General features: G+C 43.1%; 1 protein-coding gene and 1 long non-coding RNA gene across 6 annotated transcripts in view; both read left to right on the top strand.

Annotated features, from left to right (window-relative positions):
- Nucleotides 1–26,789, top strand: part of PECAM1 (platelet and endothelial cell adhesion molecule 1) — a 63,012-nt gene that overhangs the window by 7,638 nt on the left and 28,585 nt on the right. For 3 of the 5 annotated variants that reach the window (XM_083427462.1, XM_083427464.1, XM_083427465.1), the window contains exons 1-7: nt 9,552–9,900; nt 10,011–10,037; nt 16,547–16,840; nt 19,553–19,852; nt 20,057–20,332; nt 23,351–23,602; nt 26,303–26,584. In XM_083427462.1, the coding sequence (XP_083283588.1) occupies nt 9,867–9,900; nt 10,011–10,037; nt 16,547–16,840; nt 19,553–19,852; nt 20,057–20,332; nt 23,351–23,602; nt 26,303–26,584 (1,465 nt within the window). In that variant the 5' untranslated portion in view covers nt 9,552–9,866. Of the gene's footprint in view, nt 1–9,547; nt 9,901–10,010; nt 10,038–16,546; nt 16,841–19,552; nt 19,853–20,056; nt 20,333–23,350; nt 23,603–26,302; nt 26,585–26,789 lie in introns of those variants that run through there. The other 2 variants (XM_083427463.1, XM_083427466.1) reach the window with 2 other exon arrangements.
- LOC310671830 lies at nt 20,372–21,059 on the top strand. The gene is made up of 2 exons (XR_014508237.1): nt 20,372–20,832; nt 20,865–21,059. It is a non-coding gene; the product is annotated as an uncharacterized lncRNA (long non-coding RNA).

Consider the following 26,789-nt stretch of genomic DNA (forward strand, 5'->3'; position numbering starts at 1 on the left):
CTTTTAAAATGCATTAACCCAATCATAGAAGCCTGTTAGAGCCGTGGACAAGGTAAGCCTTTAAAGTAACAGAAAGGAAGGAAGGAAGAGTACTCCAGGAGAGAAGAATAATTATTTTATGGCCATCACTTTTGATGAGCTATTTAAAGCCTAAAATAGCGGCATGTTTCTAGCCAGCATGTTTATGAAGGAAAATTTCTATTATTGTGTGCATTTCTATTTATATTATTCTGGGTGTTTTTCTTCATTGTGTGGTTTTGCCAAGCAAGTGGCAGGTTATACACTGCTCTTCCCCAGCTATTTAAAAGCTCTCGATTTAATTTCTTGATTTGAAGGTTATGACTTTGAGCCCCAAGATTCTTGTTTAAGGAACTTCACTTTTTGTTGTTGTTGTTGTTGTTTATTGATGGAAACAAGAATACAACAATGGCGATGATAATACAAAGGTTTTGGATCTTTGCCAGGACAATATGGTATACCAATTAATGTCCACTGCTAAAACACAAAAAAATAGATCTCCCCTTATGTTTCTGCACCCATGAAAGAAACTGAATAAGCAACATTGAACACCAATGTTGATTATGTTGATGTTGACTGATGCATTATTATTTCAATTTATTGGTCACCTAATGCACCACACCTCTGGGAAATGTAAATAGTACAACAGCTATCAGATGTAACAATAAAACAATATTCCCCGGCCCACACAGAGAGAAGGAGCTTTAAGCATGATTATCACAATCCCTCAAAAGCCTGGGAAAAGAGATTTGTCCGAACCTATCACTGAAAGGATGTTAATGTTGGCAGCAGTCAGGCTTCACTGGGGAGAGCATTCCATCGCTGCAGTGCTGGAGTGGTGAAGGTCAAAACTGAAAAGGTCCTCTTCTTTGTTGCTGCCCTCCAAACCACTCTCAGAGGGGGCAACTGGAGAATGGCCTCTAACTGATTGATTGATTGATTGATTGATTGATTATTCTATACCTCTTAAAATATCTCTAAGCGGTGTACAGAAAACGGAAGCGACAACAGGCAACTTTTTTAAAAATTACAAAAATACACAGCTACATAAAACATGCTACATTGTTATATACAAATACAGTGGTACCTCGGGTTACATACGCTTCAGGTTACATATGCTTCAGGTTACAGACTCCACTAACCCAGAAATATTGCCTCGGGTTAAGAACTTTGCTTCAGGATGAGAACAGAAATCGTGCTCCGGCGGCACGGCAGCAGCAGGAGGCCCCATTAGCTAAAGTGGTGCTTCAGGTTAAGAACAGTTTCAGGTTAAGAATGGACCTCCAGAACGAATTAAGTACTTAACCCGAGTACCACTGTATATAAAAATCAGTATCAATTCATGTTGCTTCTTACACTCCCTTCCTCTCAGCCTCTGTGTTCTCACCCAGGGTCCAAACAAACTCTCTGTGCCAAATATGTTTATTGATTTTCCATAATTTTAAACAAATTGTCACCAAATCAATACAAATTATATACAAATTTAAAAGCTGACTCCCCCCCCCCATGTCCCTTGTATTTTCCTCTCCCCTTTGCTGCTCCCAGTAAAATAACTTTTCCAAGTATCATTTCAAAATAGTACATTCATCCCGTCTCCCTACACTTCACCTGTTCAATTACCAGTTTCTGTCATGGCTTTTATACACTGTTACAACCTGTCCTGAAAACAGTCGAGCTGAGTAAATCCTCTTTTATCACTCTATAGCAGCCATTCATCAATTTTGAAACATATCCTTCTGATACCTCTTGAGTAACACTTTGCTTGTGAAAAACAGACTTTGCTTCCTCCCAGACAACATACAAACATACCTTGGTTCTCAAACGCCTTGGTACACGTACGTTTTGGCTCCCAAACACCAAAAACCTGGAGGTGAGTGTTCCGGTTTTCAAATGTTATTTGGAAGCCGAACTTCGGAATCCATGGATTCCAATTGAGTGCAGGATGCTCCTGCAGCCAATCGGAAGCTGCGCCTTGGTTTTTGAATGTTTTCGGAAGTCGAACAGTCTTCCGGAATGGATTACGTTTGAGAACCAAGGTACAACTGTACACACATTAGGGACAAGCAAACTTTCAGCTCACCCATAAGTCACACAACAAAAAGAGTTCATGGAAATCATGGACATCCCCCTAGTCTCTCATTCTTGACTTGCCTTTTATGGACAGAACCAAGGTTGGTGGTACTTCCTCAGGCTGCCCAGATTTATGTCCCATTCAGCTGCACTCTGCACCCCCAGTTCCAGGTACAACAGGTTTCCTATGGGGTCCAAAGGATCAGAAAAGCCTTCTCCCTCCCTCCACTCTCAGCTCTTTCTTCACCCTCTGTCCTCTCCTCCAGCTCCTCCAGCTGCTTTGGTCTGATTCAGCGGGATGGATACAAGATCTAGGTATGGTCTGGTTCAACTTGGAAGAGGCTTATCGGGTGAGGCATTCCATTAGATTGTGGAGTCCTGAGCCAGGTAATATTTTGTAGGTTAAAATCAGTGCCTTCAGTTGAATGCAGAAATGTATAGGCAGCTAGTACAACTGTGTCAAACCACTTTGCTTAGCAGTCTGGCTTCCACATTCTGTATGAGCTGCAGTTTCTGAGTCATCTTCAGAGGCAGCTCCACACATAGCACATTGCAGTAATACAGTCTAGAGGTTACTAGAGCATAGATTACTGGAGCCAGGTCATTCCTGTCTAGATAAGAGCATAGCTAGGCTACCAGCCTCAGCTGGTAGAAGGCATTCGAGTGCTTCTGTGACCACTGTGCCTTCAGTAGCAGTAGAGAACCTTCAAGCGTGATCCAGCCAAAACCAAGCATTTTCAAAGACCAATGATTTAGGGATAGTACTGTATCAAGTTTGTGTTGTCAGTTTGCACTATTATTGTTACTGTGTTTTTTTTGTTGTACATGTCTTTTTAGTTTGGTGTTTGTACTGATTGGAAAAAAAGTGAATACAGTGGTACCTCGGGTTACATACGCTTCAGGTTACAGACTCCGCTAACCCAGAAATAGTGCTTCAGGTTAAGGATTTTGCTTCAGGATGAGAACAGAAATCGTTCTCTGGTGGCACGGCGGCAGCAGGAGGCCCCATTAGCTAAAGTGGTGCTTCAGGTTAAGAACAGTATCAGGTTAAGAACGGACCTCTGGAACGAATTAAGTACTTAACCCGAGGTACCACTGTAATAATAAAAAAAGACCAATGATTTAAAACATAGGGATAGAGACATGCTTGAAACATTCTAGGTAAAACTGGACTTAAAATTGTTGCATCACATCCTTTGGCTGCATCACAGTCACACAGACTGATCTAAACGACAACGTTGCTGACTGATGAAGTCCCCACTGCTGTTCCAGTCACAACATCCAACTAACAATGGTCCCGTGGTTGGTAGAAGCGCTGCATACAGAACCCGTATGACGCAGGCTTCCAAAGAGAAAGATTAAACTCCTGCTGTGGCACCAGGTTTTCCACACCCAAAGAACACTGGGCAGTTTGTACGCAGCATATTTGTACCAGGTCCAGAGTTAGCAAAGGAATAAGCATGCTGGAAGGCAGCCACGTAGATAAGGAAGAACGGACACTGCTACAGCAAGTTCACAGGAGATAAGCACTGTGACCTGGCCCAGTGGGAAACAGGAGCTATTGACTTCACTCTCATACTTTGGAAGATCCAAGTGTGGCCTCTGCAAGACTGAATGTATGTCACTGATAATGAAGAAGAAGGCTATCATTATCTGCTAGCCACAATGGCAATATTTTATCTCCAGTGTCAGAGGCAGTGTGCCTCTGGATACTAGCTGCTATACAAGATCAGGAGTGCAGAGAGTCCTGTTGCACTTACGTTCTGCTTTCAGACTTCCCAAAGATATCTGGTTGGCTACAGGGAGAACAGCATTCTGGACTAGATGAGCCTCTTATTGTGGTCCTTAGAATGATGTTAGATGGGAAAAGTAGACACAAGAGGAGTATAACTCAAGACTCTTACTTTACAGAACGGAACTTCAACCACAGTCAGAGGATCAGAGAGAAGGGAGACCTTTGTTATTTCAAGGGATGTGGGTAATGCATGCAGGGCCGGATTTAGGTTTGATGAGGCCCTAAGCTACTAAAGGTAATGGGGCCCTTTGTCCAGCTGTCCTTTGTCAACAACACACTGTCACTGTTTTTTGTATTGAATATATGCTATATGGTAATTTATGGAACTAATAGGTATCTAAAGCCATTTGCACCTGCAGAATGTAGGCACCCTATATTTAGAAATGAGCAAACCAGTGATGTTTTAGGGAGCAGGCTAGCAGGCAGGTCCCATTACCTATATCATAGGAGCCTACACAACACAAAATACTGTTGCTATATGTAGGCTTTATTTGATTTGTTTTTTATCTTATATTTTGGAAATGTAGAAGTTTTTTTCCTTTACATTTTTTGGGCGCCCCCAAGAGAATGGGGACCTAAGCTATAGCTTGTTTAGCTTATACATAAATCCGGCACTGAATGCATGCCCCATTAGTCCACCTCACGCATGGGACCATTCTAGCTATGATATTGCATGTGCCATTAACTATGATATTGCATGTGCCATGAGCCTTCCTCATAAGTAAAAGGGCAATTAGTGAACATGGAATAGTTAGGCTAATCCATGTAAGTTAAGTAAAATATTGGACAGTTAGACAAATGTATTTGGCAGAAAAACTGAGCTGCAGAAGAACAGGTGGATAGAGGCAGGAATGGAAATAATTTCCTAACATCCCTAGTGATGAACGACCTGTAGTTACTAGGCGAAGCGAGTCCTCTGTTACTCTATTATAAGCGTAAAACAGTTTACAAAAGAGAAAAGCGTTGAGTTCAGTTAGTTTACTAGCCCAGGGTAAAAAGCAGGGATGCTGAAGTTTTGTTGCTCTTCTTCACCTTTAGTCTCTTACAGCTCTGCCCCCTAGAAACAGGTTCTGGAGACAAGTGATCCTGTACAGGAGGCTAAGAAGCTGGTTTGCATTGCAGTGGGGTTGCTGAGCAGGGCAAAGTCAAAGGAAGCAAGCTCTGCCAACATCCTTCTAGCTGGTTCCACAACATCATCGTTCTCCCTCCCTCCCTGGCTGGAACTCTGGGCGCTCAACTCTTCATGGGGTGCCTCTAAAAGCAGCTTATTGTGAATTTCCATTTGTGGAAGTTGTACAGGATCTACAAAATGTCATCCTTATCGAAAACACCATCCGATCTCCCTCCCACCCCTTTGATCCAATATTTACCATTTGAGTGTTGTGAGGACAATGTCAGGTGGAAGTGACCATGATCTCCAGCCATGGTCTGGAGCAGACATGTTAAAGGTGACAGATCAGGAATCCTTGTTAACAGCACAACTCTCCCTGCCAGATCTCATTCAGGCTTCCAGCTGATGATTCGTACTCGATTGTTTTCACGCAGCAGGTTAGCGGCCTTGGGGAAACTGGCATTCCTCAATCTGTATTGTTTTTAAATACTTTTCATTCTTGTGCTTGTTACCAGTGGGGAAAAGTTTCTGATTCTTGTTCTTCGTGCTTGAAGTGAAGTGTCATTGCAAGAGGTAATTGTGCGCTCCCTGTATGTATTTCCCTTTCTTTATGGTGTCTGCAGCATTAAGATCAGTTCCAGATTTTCCCACTCTTTTTTGCCTGGATTAAAAAAAAAAAAAGGTGGGAATTTTACAGATTAAAATCTACACCTATTCTGTGTTATTAAATATTTGTTATATAGAAGGATTGGTTTAGTTTTCTTATTTGAGCAATTTTAAAATAGTTCAGAACTTCATACAGAATTGGCATTTTATTTACTACATTTATACCCCACCTCCAAAGAACTCAAAATACAGTAGTATAAAAACTACTTTATATATATTTACTGTATTATATACAGTGGTACCTCGGGTTAAGAACTTAATTTGTTCCGGAGGTCCGTTCTTAACCTGAAACTGTTCTTAACCTGAAGCACCACTTTAGCTAATGGGGCCTCCCACTGCGGCCACACCGCCGGAGCACAATTTCTGTTCTCATCCTGAAGCAAAGTTCTTAACCTGGATAGCTCAGTTGGTTAGACCATGGTGCTGATAACACCAAGGTTGCTGGTTCGATCCCTGTATGGACCAGCTGCATATTCCTGCATTGCAGGGGGTTGGACTAGATGATCCTCAGGATCCCTTCCAACTCTACAGTTCTGTGATTCTGTGATTTTAACCCGAGGCACTATTTTTGGGTTAGCGGAGTCTGTAACCTGAAGTGTCTCTAACCCGAGGTACCACTGTATATAATACAGTAAATTAATATAGTAAATTATATATAAATTCAATAAATATAATCATAATAATAACAACAATAACATACTATTTCCCCATTTTATTGTCACAACAACCCTGTGAAGTAGACTAAGCTGAGAGATAGTGACTGGCCCCAGATCACTCAGTGAGATATATAGCTAAGTGGAAATTTGGATGGACACTAGTTAAACACTCTAAGCCAGGGGAAGCCCATCTAGTGCCCTCCATATTTTGTTGAACTATTTTAGCTATGGGCTTATCCACACTTACCTATTGCCCTGCTTTTCCAGGCACAGGCCCACACTTGTGTGTCTGAGTGCCCCCTTGTTTTGCTCTCGAGTGGATTGCCATTTGCTCTGAACGAGTTTTAAAGAGCAGATTTTCATAGGGAAAGTTCCAGGGTGTGTGTGTGTGTTCAGACACAGAGTTTTAAAGCGTGAACCGTGCTTGGAAAGCGTGGAGGGAAAGGTAGGTGTGCATAAGCCCTATGCCCGTTGTGGATAATGGGATTTGGAGTTCAGCAGCTTCTGGAAACCACCATGTTGGCTACCCCTGCTCTAACCACTGTATGGCGCTCTCTCCCTCTGTCCCCGAGTGGGGGTGGTCTGTGTCTGCTCCTTTACTTCTGCCTCACTGTGTAGAGGTAGAATGGCATGTGGCCAGTGTTTCAAAGCTGTGTGATAAGTATATTTAAAGAAAATCAGGATAAGGAACAAACATCATGCTAACAAGCCTCCAAAAGTTGCTTCCTGGTCGTTTATTGCTATGGCTACTGTGTTATTTTTTTATTGTAAAATTGTGACTAGGGTACTTTGCTAGACCTTGTTACCCATAATATTTCCTTCCTGCTTCCTGTTGCAAAATGCCACAGAAATGTGTGTAACAGAAAGGCTCTAGCACAGATTACACCTGAACTTATGGATTTGGGAAGAACACTCCCCACTCAGCACAAGAGAAACAAAGGACGCTTTATGTAAACACGGAAGGCTATGAGAACAAAGGCCATGCTTTGTGAGACTTCCTTGATTTATACTGCCAAGGGCTAATGTACATTACAGCTTAAAACTATATTGATTTTTCAACTCTTAATGGGTGCCTTTTGAGTTTGTAGCCCATTCTTTCTCTTTCTCCAAAGTTTACTTCTCTTGAACCAAGAGGCAGGAGTATTTTTGTAGGGTGGGTCGAACAGGTATCTTGAGGCCTTCTGGATTTTGTGAGTTGTATGCATTTAGGCATTTGTATTTTTATCCTAACCTAACCGCTGTGAATATATATCAAAAAAAATGAAACACACATGCCACCACCAGGTTCTTCTGCAAAAGCAATTCTATGTCTATAATTCTGGCTTGCTGTGACATGGGAGCCCGAATTCTTGGTTAGTTTCCTCCAAGTGAACCAAAAGCGGTAAGTCAAGAATGTAGCTAGGCTTCCACTTGTGGTTTGTTTGGAGAGAAATGAAGTATGAACCTGAGTTCACTTATCAGAAAATAAGTTAGAGTCAGACTTGGTTTTTCCCTGACCCAGCACAATCTGGAGGCGAGAGGAACCAAACACTTACATATGTTTAAAGCTGGGTGCAAACTAGGCTCAAATACTGTTTTGCACTTCCCCAAGTGGCAAGATGTTCCAGGGTAGTGTTAGAAACAAAAATTCCCCTTTCCCCTTATGGGGTATCCAAGAGCCCATATTGAGTCCTCACATAGGTTCCCTATTGGTAGAAGAAGATAACAGAGGCCAACCAGAGAATATTGAGAAGCAAAGCAGCTAGTAAGCTTGATTTTTATTGCAACAGGGTGCTCCCCTCATCCGCAGGAGAGGAGGAGGAACCCAGAACAATGGCACGCAAGGCCTTATAAAGACTTTTGAAATTGCCACCCTGTAGATCAAGACCACTCCCAGAAACATCATACATACATCACAGAAGGGGTGGAACCTAAGACCACCCCTCAGATACATCACACCTACATCACAGAAAAGGCGAGAAATTTGAATGTTGTTTTTCTCCTGTCGTTGTTTATCTCCTGTCTGGCAGGTTACTTGATTGGATTGCCTGGGTAACCTGGCCAGTCTTTTGTAATAATAAATACTTAGTTCCTGGGCCATGTCACAGGTCCACAGCCTATTCATATCTTAAATGTGCCCTTAAGACAGGATTTGTGAGGAAAGAGACAATGGCGAGTTTCCCACTTTGACCTTGCAGAGAAAACATTTGCTCAGTTTAGGAATCAAAATGGTTCCAGGTCGGTCGGTCTTCCTGCCTGTGCTGATCTATGTACGTGCTTGGTTGGTACGCTTATAAACATAACCATATATTTAAGACCTCAAAATTCCTATCACAGTAGCACTTTTTCGGTTTGCTTTGTTTTTCTGAGCACAGGAGACCAGTGTTGCTTTTAAAAATATTGATTTCTTTCCCATCCCACCCGTTCCATAGTTTTAAGGCTTTATCCCACTGACCCATAAAATAGAACACATATCTCTTATGTGTGATCTCTTATTTTTATCTCCTCTTCCCCTTCTGTCTTTTTGTGTGTCTTAGTTTCATTCAAATAGGGTAGATTTTGGAGACATGTGATGAATTTGAAGAGGCTGTATATAAACTTTGCACGCAGACGTTGCAAACGGTTGTGAAGTAACCGGGGAGTGATAGTACACAAACTCCGATTAGCAGAGCCTGTGGAAAAATTGACTTCAGCTAAAACAAACATGTCTTGATCCAGGCCATATGCTGGGTGTGGGAGAGAGTGTGGAGGGAAACAAAAGATACTGGAGTTTCCACTTGCTAAACTTAACATTTTTGAAACCCTATGTACTCTTCTTTTAGTCTAGGACATAGCAAATTGCTGGTGTTCCTTTCAATTTGTACGCATTTACACTAAAAAAACAACAACACATTGCACATCTTCATGATTTATTTTCAAAAAGTTAGAGCAAAGACTGTCCTTAGCCTCACTGCTGAAAGCATTATTGGTTATTGCTCCCTATAAAGTTCCAACCCGTTTCATGTAACTGGCTTCAAAAACAGCATATATGGCTGAGCTATATGTAACTTCGAAGAAAACTTTATACAATGCTGTATATATAACATGAGTATCCAGTGTATTATTCCTTGGGAAATGAAATGAAATAAAAAGAACATTGCTATCTTTAAACAGTTGAAGAGTGATTGTAAACTAATGAACAGAGTCACCGGAAAAATGTCACTGGTACTTCTTGTTTTTCATATACCTTAAGAAACTGAACAAAGCAAATGCGTTCACTGACTCCCTCAGGAAAAGGCCTGTCATTTCCTGAGCAGTAATCTGCCTGTTTGCAGCAGAGAGATCCTCATTGTTTGCCACTTCCAGTTTCCAGTAATGGGAATGATTACTTGACCAATATCTAGCCAGTTGGTGTTAGGGTCCTGGAAAACATAGCTGCTCACTTCTACAGTGAAACTGCACTGCCAGACCTTTTACTTTCAAAAAATAAACTGAAAGTTCTTCATAACTGAAGATCCTTGAAGAAGGGAGCTACCAGAACTAATGACAATTTCTTCATTTTGGAGTCTCATGTCTGCTTTCCGATGACGAGATGTATTGTGTTTTGCTGCTAATCTTCTTGCACTGTAAGTTAAGGGCTGAGCATCTCAATTTTTTGTAAAAAAAAAAAAAAAAACCAAAACAAAACCCTCACTTTTATACTTTTTTTTTTACAATGTTCCTTTTGCTTTTTCAGGCTGCACGCTGAAAGCTCAAAGTAATGGTAAGTCTCCAACTTTTTAAATTGTATGTTTTTGCAGTCTAAAGACTTATGGGGTTATTGGGGTTAGGTAGAGAAACATTGGTTGCTCTAGATTTGTATGTATGTAACAGAAGAACTTTGTCCCGGTAGAAGTTCAAATGAGTTCTATGAATTTTTCGACAGGACGCAAAGAATTATATATGCCTCTTTCTAGTTTATGGGTATGTGATATCTGCTGATTGAGGTCACATGTGATAATCCAAAATGGTTGGTGTAGTTATCAGCCAGAATCGTAATACTTCATTGAAGAGGAACTTTAGCTGTATACCCAAGGCTGGCCAAAGATAGGTTCCTACTTCAGCCTAAGGACAAAATGCTGTGCCCCTCCACCCCACATACAGAAATTGTTAGTAGCAGAAGCTGAATCTTACCTCAGTGTTGGTGCTGCAACAGCATTCTCCAAACCTGTAACCACAAACTAAATAAGGGGTCCCATTTTGTTATAGTTCCAAAAACTCCATGCTGTGTTCTCTCTTTAACCTGTTCCCCATAAATCATCTCTCTCTCTCTGCTGTATCATACTCTTATCTTTTACCTCCTCTCTTTGAACTCTTCCCATCCTTCTCTCCCCAGTGCACATTCAAACTTTCTTTATCTAGTGCACATCAGCACAGGTCCGCACCCCATCTTTCAGCTACTCCCCTTTTCTCTTTTTCACAACCTGAAGAACTTTCCGAGCCATGTGCCAGTTCCCTTTACTTTCTATGTCCTCTCTCCCCACCCCACCAATACTCCTTGCTGAGTTCAGAAGGAGTAACTGAAAAACATGAATACTCCCAACAGTTCACATACTGGTGCCGGTTGGCTGTTGCAAATGATGCCACCAGTGGCCAACCACACCGTAAATCCAAAGAGAAGGGGAGCAATGCAGATGATCTAATGCAGCAATTCTTTCCTTCCTCCTCCATGTTTGATTGGCCTTGGAAAGCCCCAGTGGGGTAGCGTGGGTTGTCAGCACCCCGGGCAAGGCAAGTAATTTGCGCCCCCTAACCCGGGGCAAGGCAAGTAATTTGCGCCCCCCCCCCCGCTGCACTGTCCCTCCCCCAGATAGTCCCTCGCTCTCTCTATGCACCGCACCGCACGCCTGGCACACTCCCCTCCACAGTAGGCAGCGACCCGGCGGCTCGGCTCGGATTCGCACAGCCAGCACTGCAGTGAGAGAGAGTGAGTGAGCCAGGTAGGGGCAGAGAGCTGCGAGTGCGAGCGCCCCCCCCCCGATGTTGCGCCCGGTGCGGCCGGCCCCCCCTGCACTCCCCACGCTACGCCACTGGAGAGCCCTATAGGGTAGCCATTTTCACCTCATCACAATAAAAAGAGGAAACAGGTCACCCAAAGAAGAGGCAAAAGGAGGAAGCAGATTTACATAAAATATGCATAGAATCATTTGTATAAATGCAATAGATTTAGACATTTAAATAGGATTTCAGCCCTTCTCACCATAGTTGGGAAGACTGTGACCAGGTGAGCTTTGTGCCTACTCATTTTGCTGTTCAGGTGCTAAAACACATGGTCACCTGCAAGGAAGTGAAAAGAATCCAAAGTCATTTAGAATTCCACCAGCAGGCCGCTGGAAGTCAGGAAAGATGGGCCTATGGGATGTGGGCCTGATTTAAGGCATTGCCTACAATGGCACCATCAACATTATGTCTTGTTCCAAAGGTTATCACAATGACACGCAAAATAACAGAGAACCATGCTAGTTATTAAAATACAAGCATACACAATAAAACAGCAGCTCCTAGCCTATTCAGTTTACCATCAATTCAGTGGGTCCCCTTTCAGTTTTATCACAGTACATTGAAGTTAAACCTTGTAAGTGTTTGGGCTGCTAACAATGACAATAAATATATTTCAAAGGGAGTAAGACGGACACGGACACTGCATTATTTTGGCACCAGATTAAGATGCTTTTATTTGCCCAGACTTAAAAAATGTAACATATAGCCTAAGCTGGCTAGATCAGTTGTTGTTGTTTCTATGGTTTTATTGTGGTGTTTTGATTTTTTAAAATGTTGTATTGATAGTAGGTTTTTTTTTGTTCACCAGCTTGCAGTTGGTGTACAAAAGGTGCAGTTTAGACAATTTTCAATATATGAAAGGGGCAATGAGATACATCCTTGGGGTATAATGTTCTGCACTCCCTCCTATGAGGACTTTAGGTGTAAATATGTGTAAAATAAACCATAGTTCTTAAAGACGCTAACCTCTGCTGTGCCTCAATTTTCCCAATGCAAACACAACCGTGGGTGAGCTCCTGGAACCCCTTGGATTTTGCTTCTACTTGGCAAATTCTGCTATTTTTTTCAATTTAGATATTCAAAATAAATTTCAGCAGTCATTGATAACTTTTGCCCTCTGAAATGAAGACTGAAATGACATGGAACAGCAGCCAGCCTGTTCATTTAAACTTGGCCAGGCTCAATGACATAGAAAGAAGGAGGATTCGGGTTTTTAGAGAAGAGCTAAATCATCGTTGTGCCTACTGCTGATTTTGATGGAACTGCAACCCGCTCCCCCTACACACACATACCAAAGCACGTTTTTTCTCAGCTGGATTCACTGCCTAGATGAGAGCCTAGTTGGAAATGTGACATTCGGGAAACGCTTTGGGGAAGTAAACCAGAGTTTTATCACACATACCTACCCTTTTTGCTCTAAAATGTAGGTTCCCCCACACCCGATTTATACTGTTACAAAAGTTGTGCATTGCTCAGTCAGCAGAGCATGAGACTCTTAATCTCAGGGTTGTGGTTTTGAGCCCCGTGTTGGGCCAAAAAGATCCCTGCATTGCAGGGGGTTGGACAAAGGTGATCCTTGTGGTCCCTTCCAACTCTGCAATTCTACACTCCCAATCTCTGCCAAGTAGTAGCAAAATTCTCAACCACCCTCTTCACTAGGTCTTCCTTTCCTCAACTATGGGCAAAACTAGGCTTTATTTCACCCGGGTCAAAGACCCAGTTTGGCACACCTACACCCATTTGTGTACACACACACACAGAGGGGGGCTAGGAGCCTCAATGGCACCCTTCTGGAGGCTTCATCTGGGGCAAAAATCCCAGCTACCCACCCTCAATAACTACAGCACTGCCTCAACTACTTATCTTCTCTGCTCTTGTTTTACTCAGATTTTTGCCTTGCAATTAGCCTTCCCTAAGGTGGCTTCAGCTTACAGCACTGCCTACTCCAGCACTACCTTCCTTTATCCATTTTGTCTCCACTTCTAATCTTCCTTACATTCCTGGAGTACTTCCTCCTTAGCTTCCAAGCCCTCAGCCTATCCATATTTCCTCACCGTTCCTAGGCCCTATATATGTTATAAATAGCTTTTTAAATTGCTTTATCCCTTCTTGTTTGATGGCTGGCCGGGCTCCTTTGGGAGGAAGGGTGGCATATAAATTTAATTAAAAAACAAATATGAGTTTTTAGTTCAATAATAATAATAATAATAATTTGTACCCCGCCCATCTGGCTGGGTTTCCCCAGACAATCTGGGCGGCTTCCAACAAAGATTAAAAATACATTAAAATGTCACACATTAAAAACTTCCCTGAACAGGCCTGCCTTCAGATGTCTTCTAAATGTCAGGTAGTTGTTTATTTCCTTGACCTCTGGTGGGAGGGCGTTCCACAGGACGGGCGCCACTACCGAGAAGGCCCTCTGCCTGGTTCCCTATAACCTCACTTCTCACAGTGAGGGAACTGCCAGAAGGCCCTCGGAGCTGGAACTCAGTGTCCAGGCAGAATGACACTGCTCCTTCAGGTATACTGTGCTAAGGCCATTTAGGGCTTTAAAGGGCTTTAAAGGTCAGCACGAACACTTTCAATGGTGCTCAGAAACGTACTGGGAGCCAATGTAGGTCTTTCAAGACCGGTGTTAGTGCGAACTAACAACTTTCCCTTAAAGAAGTCAAAACCAAACATTATACAACTTAGTTCCTAGAATAAATGACATTATAATAGCTCAGCGAATTGCTGCCAGAGGTTTCATCACAAAAGTCAGTAGCACTTTACAGTGCTGTGAGTTTGCAAGGAGTTTGCTATGTGCATTAGTGTGAAGGCTCTGAGACAAAAGACTCTGAGGCAGAGCCTTAATTTTGCAGATAAGGGAAGCATGCTATTATCAGGCTGATCACAACCCCAGAGAGGAAATGTACCATTTTGTGGACCTGGTGCAGCCACTAGATAATCTGTTGATTAAGAATGAAATTTTATACCAGTTTTAGGCTGCAATCCTAAATACCCTTACTATGTAATAAGTCCCACAGAACATAGTGAGACTTAGGGGTCCCTTTACCTTTTACTATGGAGTATCTTAGCTCCCCCAACCCTGTTTTACAAAGTTCAGTTGCTGATCACTCCTTCATGGCAGTTTATTGTGAACTCAGTGCTGCTCGTGCTTTCACATTTTGTGCAGCATCCACAAAACATCATTTTCATCAAAATGCTTTCCCATATTATTTACAATTCCCATGGAAAATCTGATAACTAAAAAGGCTTTGGATAAATGGTGAATCTGGAATAAATAAATTTCTTTGATCAATAAATTGCGAAAAGGTAGCGAACGTGAGCAGCACCAAAGCTGGGGAAAACTCTCCCCCCAAAACCTGCTACCCGTCTTTGGAAGGTGAGGCCTTTCATGTATTGGGAGAGAAAGCAAAATAGTGTCAGGAAGCACTGGGATACAGGAATCCACATGACCATTGCAAAAATCAGAAACAGGATCAGCAGTGTTGCCTGTTCTAGGAGTCCGTTTGTTTCCATTGTGCACTGGTGTAGATTTGCGATTTATTTGTTAAATTATCACTGATATGCCAAAATGGCTTCCAACTACAAACTCAATGAAACATAATGAAAATCAATATTTTTAATATTAAAATTTAAAAAAGGAAATACACAATAACAGTTCCATTGGGTGCTAAAACGCCCTTAACTAAAATATAAAATAAAGCAAAAAATTAAAAAGCATGACAATTAAAACAAAACAGTTTTTTATAAACAACAACAACAGTTAAAACAATAACATCAAAAATTCAGTTACAGGAATGCTTGAACAAGGGTATTTTCAGGAGCTGGCAGACTGCCAACACTGATGGGGTTTCTTCTTGTGTTTTTAATAAGTACTGCAAAATGTGCTCTCACTGAAAGGAAAGGAAACCCTGCAGTGCTTCTCCTAAACTTTCACCATCATCTTCTTCATCATCAAGGCTACTCTATAAGTCAGTGATATTTATTATTGTCAAAAGGACTAACAATCATATGACTTTTTGCAGACATCTGAAGGCAGCCCGGTTTTGGATTTTAAAATAATGTTTTCAGTTGGATGTGTTCCTTTATACTTTGTACTTTATACCAGGCGTAGGCAAACTCGGCCCTCCAGACGTTTTTGTGACTACAATTCCCATCATCCCTGACCACTGGTCCTGTTAGCTAGGGATCATGGGAGTTGTAGACCCAAAACTTCTGGAGGGCCAAGTTTGCCTATGCCTGCTTTATACTGACTGGAGCAACCCAGTCAGATGGGTGGGATACAACATATTTTTTGTTATTGTTATTGTTATTGTTATTACTTAACTCCTTATCCTGCTTTCTGCTCCTGCATAGAGGGTATGTGTACCAACCAATCGCATGCTGCTGCGCCAGCTAGCTGGGGAAAGTTTGTTTCTCCTTTAGCCATCATGGACTCCATAAAGATAGCGAAATAACTTGGCACCTGGGGCAGCCTGACAGGGGGGAAGGGAGCTTTTGACACCTATAATTCTCCAGTTCCACCCACTGCTTCTGTTGGGATGGAAGAAGGTGTCGTACTTTTGACTGGATGAGGAAAGCATCCCCTCTAAAACATCTGTCTGGTGACTCTTTACTTGGGAGTACTGTGTCCCATGGGACGTGGGTGGCGCTGTGGGTTAAACCACAGAGCCTAGGGCTTGCCTATCAGAAGGTTGACGGTTTGAATTCCCCCGATGGGGTGAGCTCCTGTTGCTCGGTCCCTGCTCCTGCCAACCTAGCAGTTCGAAAGCACGTCAAAATGAAAGTAGATAAATAGGTACCGCTCCAGCGGGAAGGTAAACGGCGTTTCCGTGCGCGGCTCTGGTTCACCAGAAGTGGCTTAGTCATGCTGGCCACATGACCTGGAAGCTGTACACCGGCTCCCTCGGCCAATAAAGCAAGATGAGCGCCGCAACCCCAGAGTCGGTCACGACTGGACCTAATGGTCAGGGGTCCCTTTACTATGTGGACGGAACCACAGTTTAGAAGGAGGAGAGTCACAAGTATGGTGAGGCGCCTGAAGGTCGCACCCAGTGCTCTTCTTACTCAGCATGGACCCACTGAAGCTAATGGACCCAAATTAGTCACAAGAGTAATTGTATTTACAAGAGCCCTAGCAACAGGCACCATCTCTAAGAGGCATTCTTCCTCCTCCTCTCTGCCAGCGGATTATAAATTGTCACTAACATTTCTCCTCCTTTCCAGTGTTCACCATCAATAGTGTGACACTCCGTGCTGCTCCATCTGTGGAAGTGAATAATGGAGAGTCAGTCACCCTCAACTGCTCCGCAGACATCAGCAAGAGCGAACAATTCCAGATGAATTATACTTTTTCATTTTTCAAGTATGGACTGCCTCTGGTCAATAGTTCATTAGAGCAAGAGTGGGCAGATTATACAATCCCAACGGCTAGATTTTCTGATTCTGGAGAGTATAGCTGTGCGTTGGATGTGGAGGGGAAAAAACGGGCCAGTGGTACTGTGGCTGTTCAAGTACATGGTGAGTGCTTCATATTCATCCTCCCTATGTTTTCTCTAATATGACTGTATGCTAAAATAGCACTATTGCTTATATCAGAAGTAGCTGATCTGTGGTCCTGGACAATCAAACCCAGCCAGAATGATCAATGGCCAGGAATGATGGGAGCTGTATTTCAACCAGTTCTAGAGGACCACATGTTGGCCAAACCTGGTTAATGCATATGAAATATTGACCACTACATTCTCAATCTACCTTTGTGTAATCGTTTCCTCTACCACTGATACTCTTTCCTTTGATTTCTCTGTTGGTGTCCCTCCCAATTATCTCCTTGGTCCTCTACTCTTTTTCTGTTTAGTTTCATTATATCGTCTCTTAGCATTAATATCATTTTTACTCAGCTGACCTTCAGCTCCCCCACCCCTGCTTCTTCTGTTATTTTCTCTCAGTTTCTCACCATCGTTTCTTCACGTCTTCCTGCAGTTTCTTCCTGCATGTCCTGTCACTGCTTAAAATTCATTTATAACTGGGTTTCCACCCCCTAATTTCTACCTTGCTCTCAATCTGTCTCTCCCCTTGCTCTCTCAACAACTTTGCTATTTCCCCCTTTCCTCCCTTCTTTGCTTTTTTGCTTTTGTTTACACATATGGCCCTCCAGATGTTGTAGGACTACAACTCCCATCCTCCTTGACCATTGGCCATGCTGACTAGGGCTGATGGGAGTTGAAGTTCCACAGCATATGGAGGACCACACTGATTCCCTACTCCTCATTTAAAGTATTTCTTATTTGCCTTTCAGTATTAAGTTTTTTCCCCATCAAGGGACCTTCCAACAATAATCAGTAATTACAAATAATATCACAACAAAGACAAGTCAATACCATTGAATACTATCAATAAAACAATAATAGCAGCACCTATAAATAAGTAGAGATTATATCACTCATTAAAAGGCTGGGAAAATTAAAAATGTTTTGATTCAGTGCCTAAAACCTAGTCATCCAGGACTGGCCTACCTATGAGTCACAGTGAGAAGACAACCTAGGGTGATAGGATCCACAGGGGCAACATATGATGTTGACCTTTATTCTCTGCCCTGTTCCTGATGTAGATCTTCACTCACCCCTTCTTCCCTGGCAGGGAACAGGGTGCGATTTTGTGGTTTGCCCCAGGTGCCAAAATGTTTTGAGTTGGCCTTGTAGGCACCAAATGAGCATCTCTGGCATCACCTTACCCCATATATGACCACCCAACCACTTTGATCTGTGGAACTGGCACTGTTACATGTGTCACATAATGCTCATTCCACACTTGTAAGAAATCAGTATTTGGGTGTGGCAGCACTTACACTTTGGAGCTCCCCACCTATTGAAACCAGTCACATGCCTTCACTACGCTTTCTCTTTCCTGCTTAAAATATTTTTGTTTGGGCAAGTGGTAAACCTATCCAGACATTTCAATTTAGATTCGTCTAAATCTGTTTTTAGCTTATTAATTAGTTTCGAATGTTTTTGAATGCCTGTTTTTAACTGTCTTTAATCAATAATTTTAATGTATTCCTTTTTTTGTAAACTGCTTTGAGGTTTTATTCCAATCAAGCAGTATATTAATTTTGCTAGAAAAAATTAAAGACCTGGGACATCACAGAAAAGGCTCTGTCTCCAGTCATTAACTGCCATCCTTCTTCAATTTACAAATAAGATCCAGGGAAAAAATGCTTACCTTCCAACTGTGTCTTCCCAGATATACTAATAGCTCTGTTTTCAGTTTATGTCTACATAAACTCACCTTTTTAGGGGCCTATTCAGATAAGGGGAAGCAACATCTGATCAGGCCCCTATATTGTATCCAGTGTTTTTGTCTCTTTGTCGATTTCACCAGATTTATAGCACAACCGTACTGCTGAGCAACCTCTTTACGAGACAGGCTTGCTTGCTTGCTCCCTCCCTTATTATATGACATGCTTAAACTCTACTCAGTACATGCTGTGTTATCTTTACTTAGATTAATATGAAAAATGGAAAAGAAAAGAAAAACTTGTCTAGTTCTACGACTGACTGGATAGTCTTGTGTTTTCTGTTGTAAAGGGGGAAAGTAGGGCTTGAAAGGTAGAATTCATTTGCAAGTGGATCCCAAAAGACTGAGTTACAGGAGGGTTCCTCTTCAAACTGATCAGGAGGCACTGTTTTAAACATGTAGGCAAATCCTTTGCTTGGGATGACCTGTGTGTTTTGATTAGAAAACATCTATGTCGCCCACTCCAAGATTTTTTGTAAGCTTTTCTGGGGGGGGGGGATCTCCCCCAGCTGCTCTTTGCACTGAGAATTCTGTTTTTTGGTGAGAAACTGGGATGGAGAGAGATCTAGAACCATGTGCCTGCACCTCTCAGTGGTGGAGCTTCATGCTCTGGCACAGGGGGGCGAAGAGCAGGTGGGGGCGGGGCTGGTGCGCATCCCGGGGGCGTGACGCGCTGTCCATAGGGGCGGGGTGTGCATCCTGGGGGCCGGACACCCAGCGCGGGCGGGGGGGGCAGCCGCGATGGCACCCCGCTGGGATTGTGCTGCAGGGGACGGTGCGCTCCCCCTGCACGCCTCTGCCTCCGGCTTTCTCTGTAAAAGATAAAGAAAAAAGGCACCAGCAATCCCATCCAAGGGGTATTTAAAGTAACACCTAGTTTGCACCTCAGATAAGCATGTTCTGATTAACATCTCATGTTTGTTTTCGTTTCAAAAGGAATAAGGAAGCCCATTCTGACTGCCGAGAAAACAGAGGTGATGGAAGGCGAAACGGTGTCTTTAAGCTGTAAAGCACCAGAAGAAAAGGCCCCATTTTCTTTGAAATTTTATAAAAACAACCAGCGTGACCCTGAACAGCAGTGGGAGAGGCATGCATTTGCAGAAAACTTTGCCAAACTGGAATATCAAATTAATGCGGGGGACACCATTTTGTTTTTTGAATGTGAGGTCCATAAGACTTTGGGGGCTCGATCTGAGAAATCAGAGCGCAGTAACAAAAGAATTGTAACTGTCATTGGTAAGTTGGTCAATTTTTAACCTTTATTGTCATCCCTAAATATTTAAATAATTACTCCTGCAGTTCTAAAAGGATTTCTAGTCAAAAGCAGGTGTAGGAATGAATGGCAAACTACCAAAAGTAAATCTTATACCACCTGTGCACGTTGTTTTATTTAGGCTTGGTTTAAATATATATATTGGTTCCGCCTCCCTTCTGTTGCAGAGCCGTTTTCCGTTCCCACCTTAACCGTCCACCCACCACAGAACATTACAGAAGGAGATCACCTGCGTGTAGACTGTACAACCATCGCACGTCACCAGGATCGAATCAAAATTGAGATGATAATCCAGAAGAACAAAACGATTCTTAACAGCACGAAGTCTGGTCCGTCTGTGCAGTACTCTAAAGTAGCCACAATGGAAGACAATGGCAATTATATGTGTAAAGTGGAACTTGGGAGCGTGTCCAAAATCAGCACAGTAAATGTTGTGGTGGCAGGTAAGAGCTTTCTCTCACTAGTGCGAATTCACACACATGGAATGCTTTTATTTGTACTAGGTCTGGACTTGTATGAGTATCCAGGGTTGGAATAGCTAAAGATCTAGATTTATAACCAGAAAGATGAAAGTTCTGGTCGCAGTTGCTTTGGATTGTGATAGGAATTTTATGGTCTTAGATATATGGCAATGTTCATAACCGCACGTACATAGATCAGCGCAGGAAGACCAACCTGGAACCATTTTGATTCCTAAACTGACCAAATGTTTTCTCTGCAAGGTCAAACTGGAAAAGTCTCCCCATTGTCTCTTTCCTCACAAATCCTGTCTTAAGGACACATTTAAGATATGAATAGGGTGTGAGCCTGTGACCTGGCCCAGGAAATAAGTATTTTATCACTACAAAATAATGGCCAGGCTCCCCAGGAAATCCAATCAAGTAACCTGCCAGACAGGAGATAAACAAGGACAAGAGAAAAACAACATTTAAATTTCTGTGATGTGGGTGGAATGTATCTGAGGGGTGGTCTTAGGTTACACCCCTTCTGTGATGTATGTATGATGTTTCTGGGGGTGGTCTTGATCTACAGGGTGGCAATTTCAAAAGTCTTTATAAGGCCTTGCACGCCATTTTTCTGGGTCCCTCCTCCTCTCCTGCGGGTGAGGGGAGCACCCTGTTGCAACAGATCAATAAAGATCAAGCTTACTAGCTGCTTTGCTTCTCAATATTCTCTGGTTGGCCTCTGTTATTTTCTCCTACCAATAGGGAACCTATGTAAGGACTCTATATGGGCTCTTGGATACCCCGTAAGGGAAAAGGGCATATTTTTTATTTACAACAGGATGAAGGTGATTGAGAGAGGGGCAGCAGTATAGGGGAATACCGTATTAGCCTGAATATAAGCCTCACCCCCCCCCCAAATTCTGACTGTGAAAAGTTAAAGTGCAGCTTAAATTTACGACCTTACAAAAATTGGCTTTTATGATATCGCTGCTGAAACAGACATACGGTAAAACGGAACGGGTGTGAGTGCCTGCGGAATTTTAAGGGAGCAGCTTATATTCAGGTATTTTCTTTTTTTCCCTTTCCCCCCCATGAATTTTAAAGGCGCGACTTATATTCGGGTGCGGCTTATATTCAGGCCAATACGGTAGGTGCATCGCCCTCCCCCACCCCACCCCTATTTGCACACTCCAAATTGCTGTACCTTCCTTGTGGCTTCCCTCTTGTGGTATTTCGATTGCAATTGGGGGAAAGGGTAGTAGCCGATCGCACAGTTCCATGTACTTGTGTGTAATGTGCAATCTGGCCTTCAGGCAAGCTGCAACCATGTGCAGGCAATGCGGTTCAACCCAAAGGTTATGTATAATCTCCACTAATAAATCAGTTCTGTTTATCCAGCTGAACTCTGAAGACTTTCCCCCCCCCCCAAGGGTTTAGCAGACAACACAACTAGTTTAGGGACTATTTCAAATAAAGCAATAGACCCAAGAGTGCTTTTTAGAAATCTCACATAAGTTGCAGGCACCTACGAGTAATTGCAATGTAGTCAGGCCTGCTTCTAATTTGATTCAGGCCTTGCCATGCTGCAAGGGGAGAATTTCATTCACGTTTAATGTCTGATGTGCTATTACTGTTCAATTATAGCTGCTGATTTATTTGTGTGCTTTAGAACAAGGGTCAGCAAACTTTTTCAGCAGGGGACCGGTCCATTGTCCCTCAGACCTTCTGGGGGGCTGGACTATATTTTTTTGGGGGGGAATGAACAAATTCCTATGCCCCACAAATAACCCAGAGATGCATTTTAAATAAAAGCACACCTTCCACTCATGTAAAAACACCAGGCAGGCCCCACAAATAACCCAGAGATGCATTTTAAATAAAAGGGCACATTCTACTCATGTAAAAACACGCTGATTCTCGGACAGTCAGCGGGCTGGATTTAGAAGGTATTTGGGCCGGATCCGGCCCCCGGGCCTTAGTTTCCCAACCCATGCTTTAGAGTTTTAGAAACGACTGTGTTTTGCAAGGATACATTATGTACTTGGTGCCTTTGTGTGGAGACAAAAAAATGTAAACGGTGAACTGAAAAACTAACAAACTAAAACCCAAACTTTTACAGTCATCTAAACAAATGAGTAGGTGAATGAACAGGTCCATTTGTAATAAAAGAGCAAAAATTAATCATCTTGACTCCACACAGCACGGCATGGCATCTCCTGAAAATTAGAAATGGAAGAGGCAGGGAAAGCTGTGAAGTGAACGTTCATACTGTGCATGATTTGTGACATTACTGAGCTGTGTGACATTAAACAGCATTTTTTGTATAACTTGTTGAAACACTTGTCAATTAGTGATGCCTTGCAATATAACATGACACTTTCATACAAGCAAGATCAGTCTGAGTTTATACCATGTGTATTCAATAAGCAGAGGGTACTTTTATCTTATGGGACGTGTGTGGCGCTGTGGGTTAAACCACAGAGCCTAGGACTTGCCGATCAGAAGGTCAGCGGTTTGAATCCCCGCGACGGGGTGAGTTCCCGTTGCTCAGTCCCTGCTCCTGCCAACCTAGCAGTTTGAAAGCATGTCAAAGTGCAAGTAGATAAATAGGTACCGCTCCGGCGGGAAGGTAAATGGCGTTTCCGTGCGCTGCTCTGGTTCTTCAGAAGCGGCTTAGTCATGCTGGCCACATGACCCGGAAGCTGTACGCCGTCTCCCTCGGCCAATAAAGCGAGATGAGCGCCGCAACCCCAGAGTCGGTCATGACTGGACCTAATGGTCAGGGGTCCCTTTACCTTTTTACTTTTATCTTAACACATGTAAGGAATTCCAGACCTTGAACTGGAAATCTCATGGTCTGAGGCTCGGCTTGGCTTTTTTTAGGTGCCTGGGACTATATAGACCTCTGAGGTCCCCCATCAATATCGAACGATTGCCTGTTTGTTATATTATAAATGGATCACGTAGGAAGGCACTAGATAGATAACTTGTTTGTTCCCCACATATCTTTTGCAGAACTGTTTTCCAAGCCGATTCTAGTTCATAATCAAACAAGATGGGATGAAAACAGTTTGTTACAAATTGAATGTCGAGTTAACAGCTCACTGCCAATACATTTCTCAGTCATAAAAGACGACAGAGTAGTGGCAAGCAGAGATGTCTATACTGTTACCAAGGTCCGTGTAAGCGACACTGGAGTCTATGTTTGTCGAGCTGAGATAAATGGGATTGCCAAGGAGAGTGCCCCTGCGCGGCTACATGTTTATGGTAAGTTGATTGAGAAATATGAAAGTCTTTCATCTGATGAAGCGATATAGTAGAATTATTTGCAGAATGGCGGCTTTCCTGGGTATGCTCATTAATGCAGATAGGTGATGGCCCCAGCAAAAGGGAGATCAGTAGCCCCACTCAGACAAGAAGGCAAGGTAAAGCAGCGTCAACAACATGGAGAGGGGTCTAAGTATGGGTTTCAAGGAGCACAGCTAGTGATCCTGCAGCTAGGACAGGCCACACAAGTCGTGTCAGTCTCAGCAATGCCCTGGATAGATAGATAAAACTTTATTCGCATTAGCCAATGGCCATAGCAACAATAAAACATTACAATATATGCAGAAAGGGAAATTTGATATAAGAGCACAATTTAAAGCCCTGAATCAGCAATCAGTTTGTGGCCCTTATTCTGATTGCTCCTGCTGTGAACCTAGCAACCTTTGCTGTTATCTGCTCATTTTGATCTGATAGAAGAAAGGACATTGTGGCAGTGGTTGAGCACCCTGAGACGGTTAGTACAAGTGGGGTGATGATCTCGTTCCTCAGGTCTTTGTAAAAAGTGCAAGGCAGGAGGACTTGTGCCACTGTTTAGATGCTACCGTCTCCACAGGGGCAAAGACGTTTCTCAGGTGGGATCTTTCGGAATCGACCCTCAAGTACCGCAGATGGCAAAACACCCAGTCTTGCAAGTGTAAAAGCACGTCTGTATTTTGGGATAATAAGTTTGTGCAGATATGGGGCCAGAGAATCAAAATGGAAAGGTGGAAAATGAACGTACTAAGGACAGAATTTCTTATGGTGGCCAGGTTGTTCTGATGCTCGATATCTTTTAGATGTAGACCAATTAGACTGTTTGCTTTAGTAGGGCCCATAGTGACTAGGTGTTGTGGGGATAGGCCACAAGAGTGAGGTTTTTGATAGACGGTTTCAAGCCAATGCCCTGGATCATTACAGCCTGCGTTAGGTGTTCAGGTACTCAAGGCCCCACCTCTTGAATACTACATCCGGCCCCATGCAAGACTGGTGCTTTCTCTGCAGCTGTTAGCTGCTTCTAGGCCCTGGGGTTTCAAACTGTGAGGCTCTCTCTGTGGACCAATCATCAGCATGTGGTGGCAGAGGTGCCTTCTCGGGATTCCAGAGGAGATGTGGGCTGTGGAGGCTGCGTGTCCACATTTTTACAGTGCTCTTCAGCAGTGGCGTAGCGTGGGGGGTGCAGGGGGGGCCAGCCGCACCAGGCGCAACATCTGGGGGCGCGCTCGCACTCGCATCTCTCTGCCCCTACCTGGCTCACTCACTCTCTCTCACTGCAGTGCTGGCTGTGCAAATCCGATCCGAGCCGCCGGGTTGTTGCCCACTGTGGGGGGGGGGGTGCCAGGCATGTGGTGCGGTGCGGAGAGAGAGCGAGGGACTATCTGGGGGAGGGACAGTGCAGCGGGGGGCACAAATTACTTGCCTTGCCCCGGGTTAGGGGGCGCAAATTACTTGCCTTGCCCCGGGTGCTGACAACCCACGCTACGCCACTGCTCTTCAGTCAAATAGGCTCCCACCGCAACTCACAAAGAGCAATAAGAATTAGGCTTACAATCTGAAAAAGGAAAAGAGGGGTTGTTAATGGTACAGGTACCCAACTCCTCTTTACTGCTCACAGGTGGGTTAAGATTACCGGTAGTTTCCTTCAATGAACTGTGTATGGCTTGAGAGTGAACACTAAAACCCACTGCAACCTACATTCCTGTTGAGGGCCAGCCATGCTAGGAACAGCACAAAGACCCGAGATCCCTTGGGTTTCTTCTGACATCATCAGCTCTATCTCAGGTGGCATTCAGCCTGCATCAGTCCTAATAATACTGTGCTGATATTATTCATCATAATCACCTCTACAAATGAGAGCTGGAAGAGTAGTGTGCTTTATCAGGGTTTAGCCTTGGGAGTTGTTTTCAAAAAAATGAGCCATATTTCCTGTATCATCAGATGTCAAGGAAATAAGCAACTATCCTATTTTTAAAAGGCATCTGAAAGCAGCCCTATTTAGGGAAGTTTTTAATATTTAATGCTGTATTGTTTTTAATATTCAATTGGGAGCCGCCCAGAGTAGCTGGGGAAACTCAGCCAGATGGGCGGGGTATAAATAATAAATTATTATTATTATTATTATTATTATTATTATTATTATTATTATCAGCATAGTCGTACCTTGTTTTGTGACTGGGATCCGTTCTGAAGCCCTGGCCGCTAGCTGAAAAGGACACAGGGCAAATTGCCGTGTCTGCGCATGCGCATGGAGCGGATTGCGCTTCTGTGCATGTGCGAGCAGCAAATCCGGAAGGAACCCATTCCGGTACTTCTGGGTTTGCTGCAGACGTTTGCCAGAATGGATGCTAGACGAGGTGGACGTTCACGGAGGTATTACTGTACGTTGGCCTGTGAGGTTTTCCCTCTTGAAGGCATTTTAAAGAGGGAATGTTCCTGAAAGCATGCACAGTGCATTTCCCTTGGTCTCTAAGGTGCTACTAGACAATTTTTTATATTTTTTAATATATTTTGACTGCTCTCTGTGTGATTAGAGTTCTTCAAGTGCACAGAGCATTGTTTCCTGGCAGCTTTGTGCATTTCTCATTGCTCACCTTATGAAGTGACTTTAAGCAGGATTATTCATGTAGCTGCTTATGCACCTATTTCATTTAATTCTTTTTCCAGCTCCCGTTTCCAAACCAAGACTTTCCCCACCGACTTCCCAAGTAGCAGTATTGGGGAAGTTCTTCACTGTAAACTGTTATTCCAGCAATGGAACTCTACCTATAACATATACTTTGTACAGAGGAGGCATATATGTTAACAAGACAGAAGTAAAAGTAAATGAACCGGCAAAGTTTGTGGTCAAAGCAACCAATGCACATGTTCCAGAAGACTACAGTTGTGAAGCTAAAAACGGCCATTCCGTTCCACAACGAAGCACTCGGGTAAACATTACAGTGATAGGTAAGTGTCTGGTGCTTTTTTAAAAGAGGCACTTTGTTTTTCTTTTTGTTTTAGAATGTTAAATGCTTTAACTCTTCTAAGCAATACACTTTACTATACATCATTTCATATCTGTAATAATTGTAATAATTTTGGTATATACACTTCGACACAACTTTTTCATACATTCAGAAACACTTATCTGACTGTTCATTCTTGCTTTATT

The sequence above is a fragment of the Podarcis tiliguerta genome (assembly GCF_965153285.1).
Source record: "Podarcis tiliguerta genome assembly, chromosome: 2".
Lineage (NCBI taxonomy): Eukaryota > Metazoa > Chordata > Lepidosauria > Squamata > Lacertidae > Podarcis > Podarcis tiliguerta.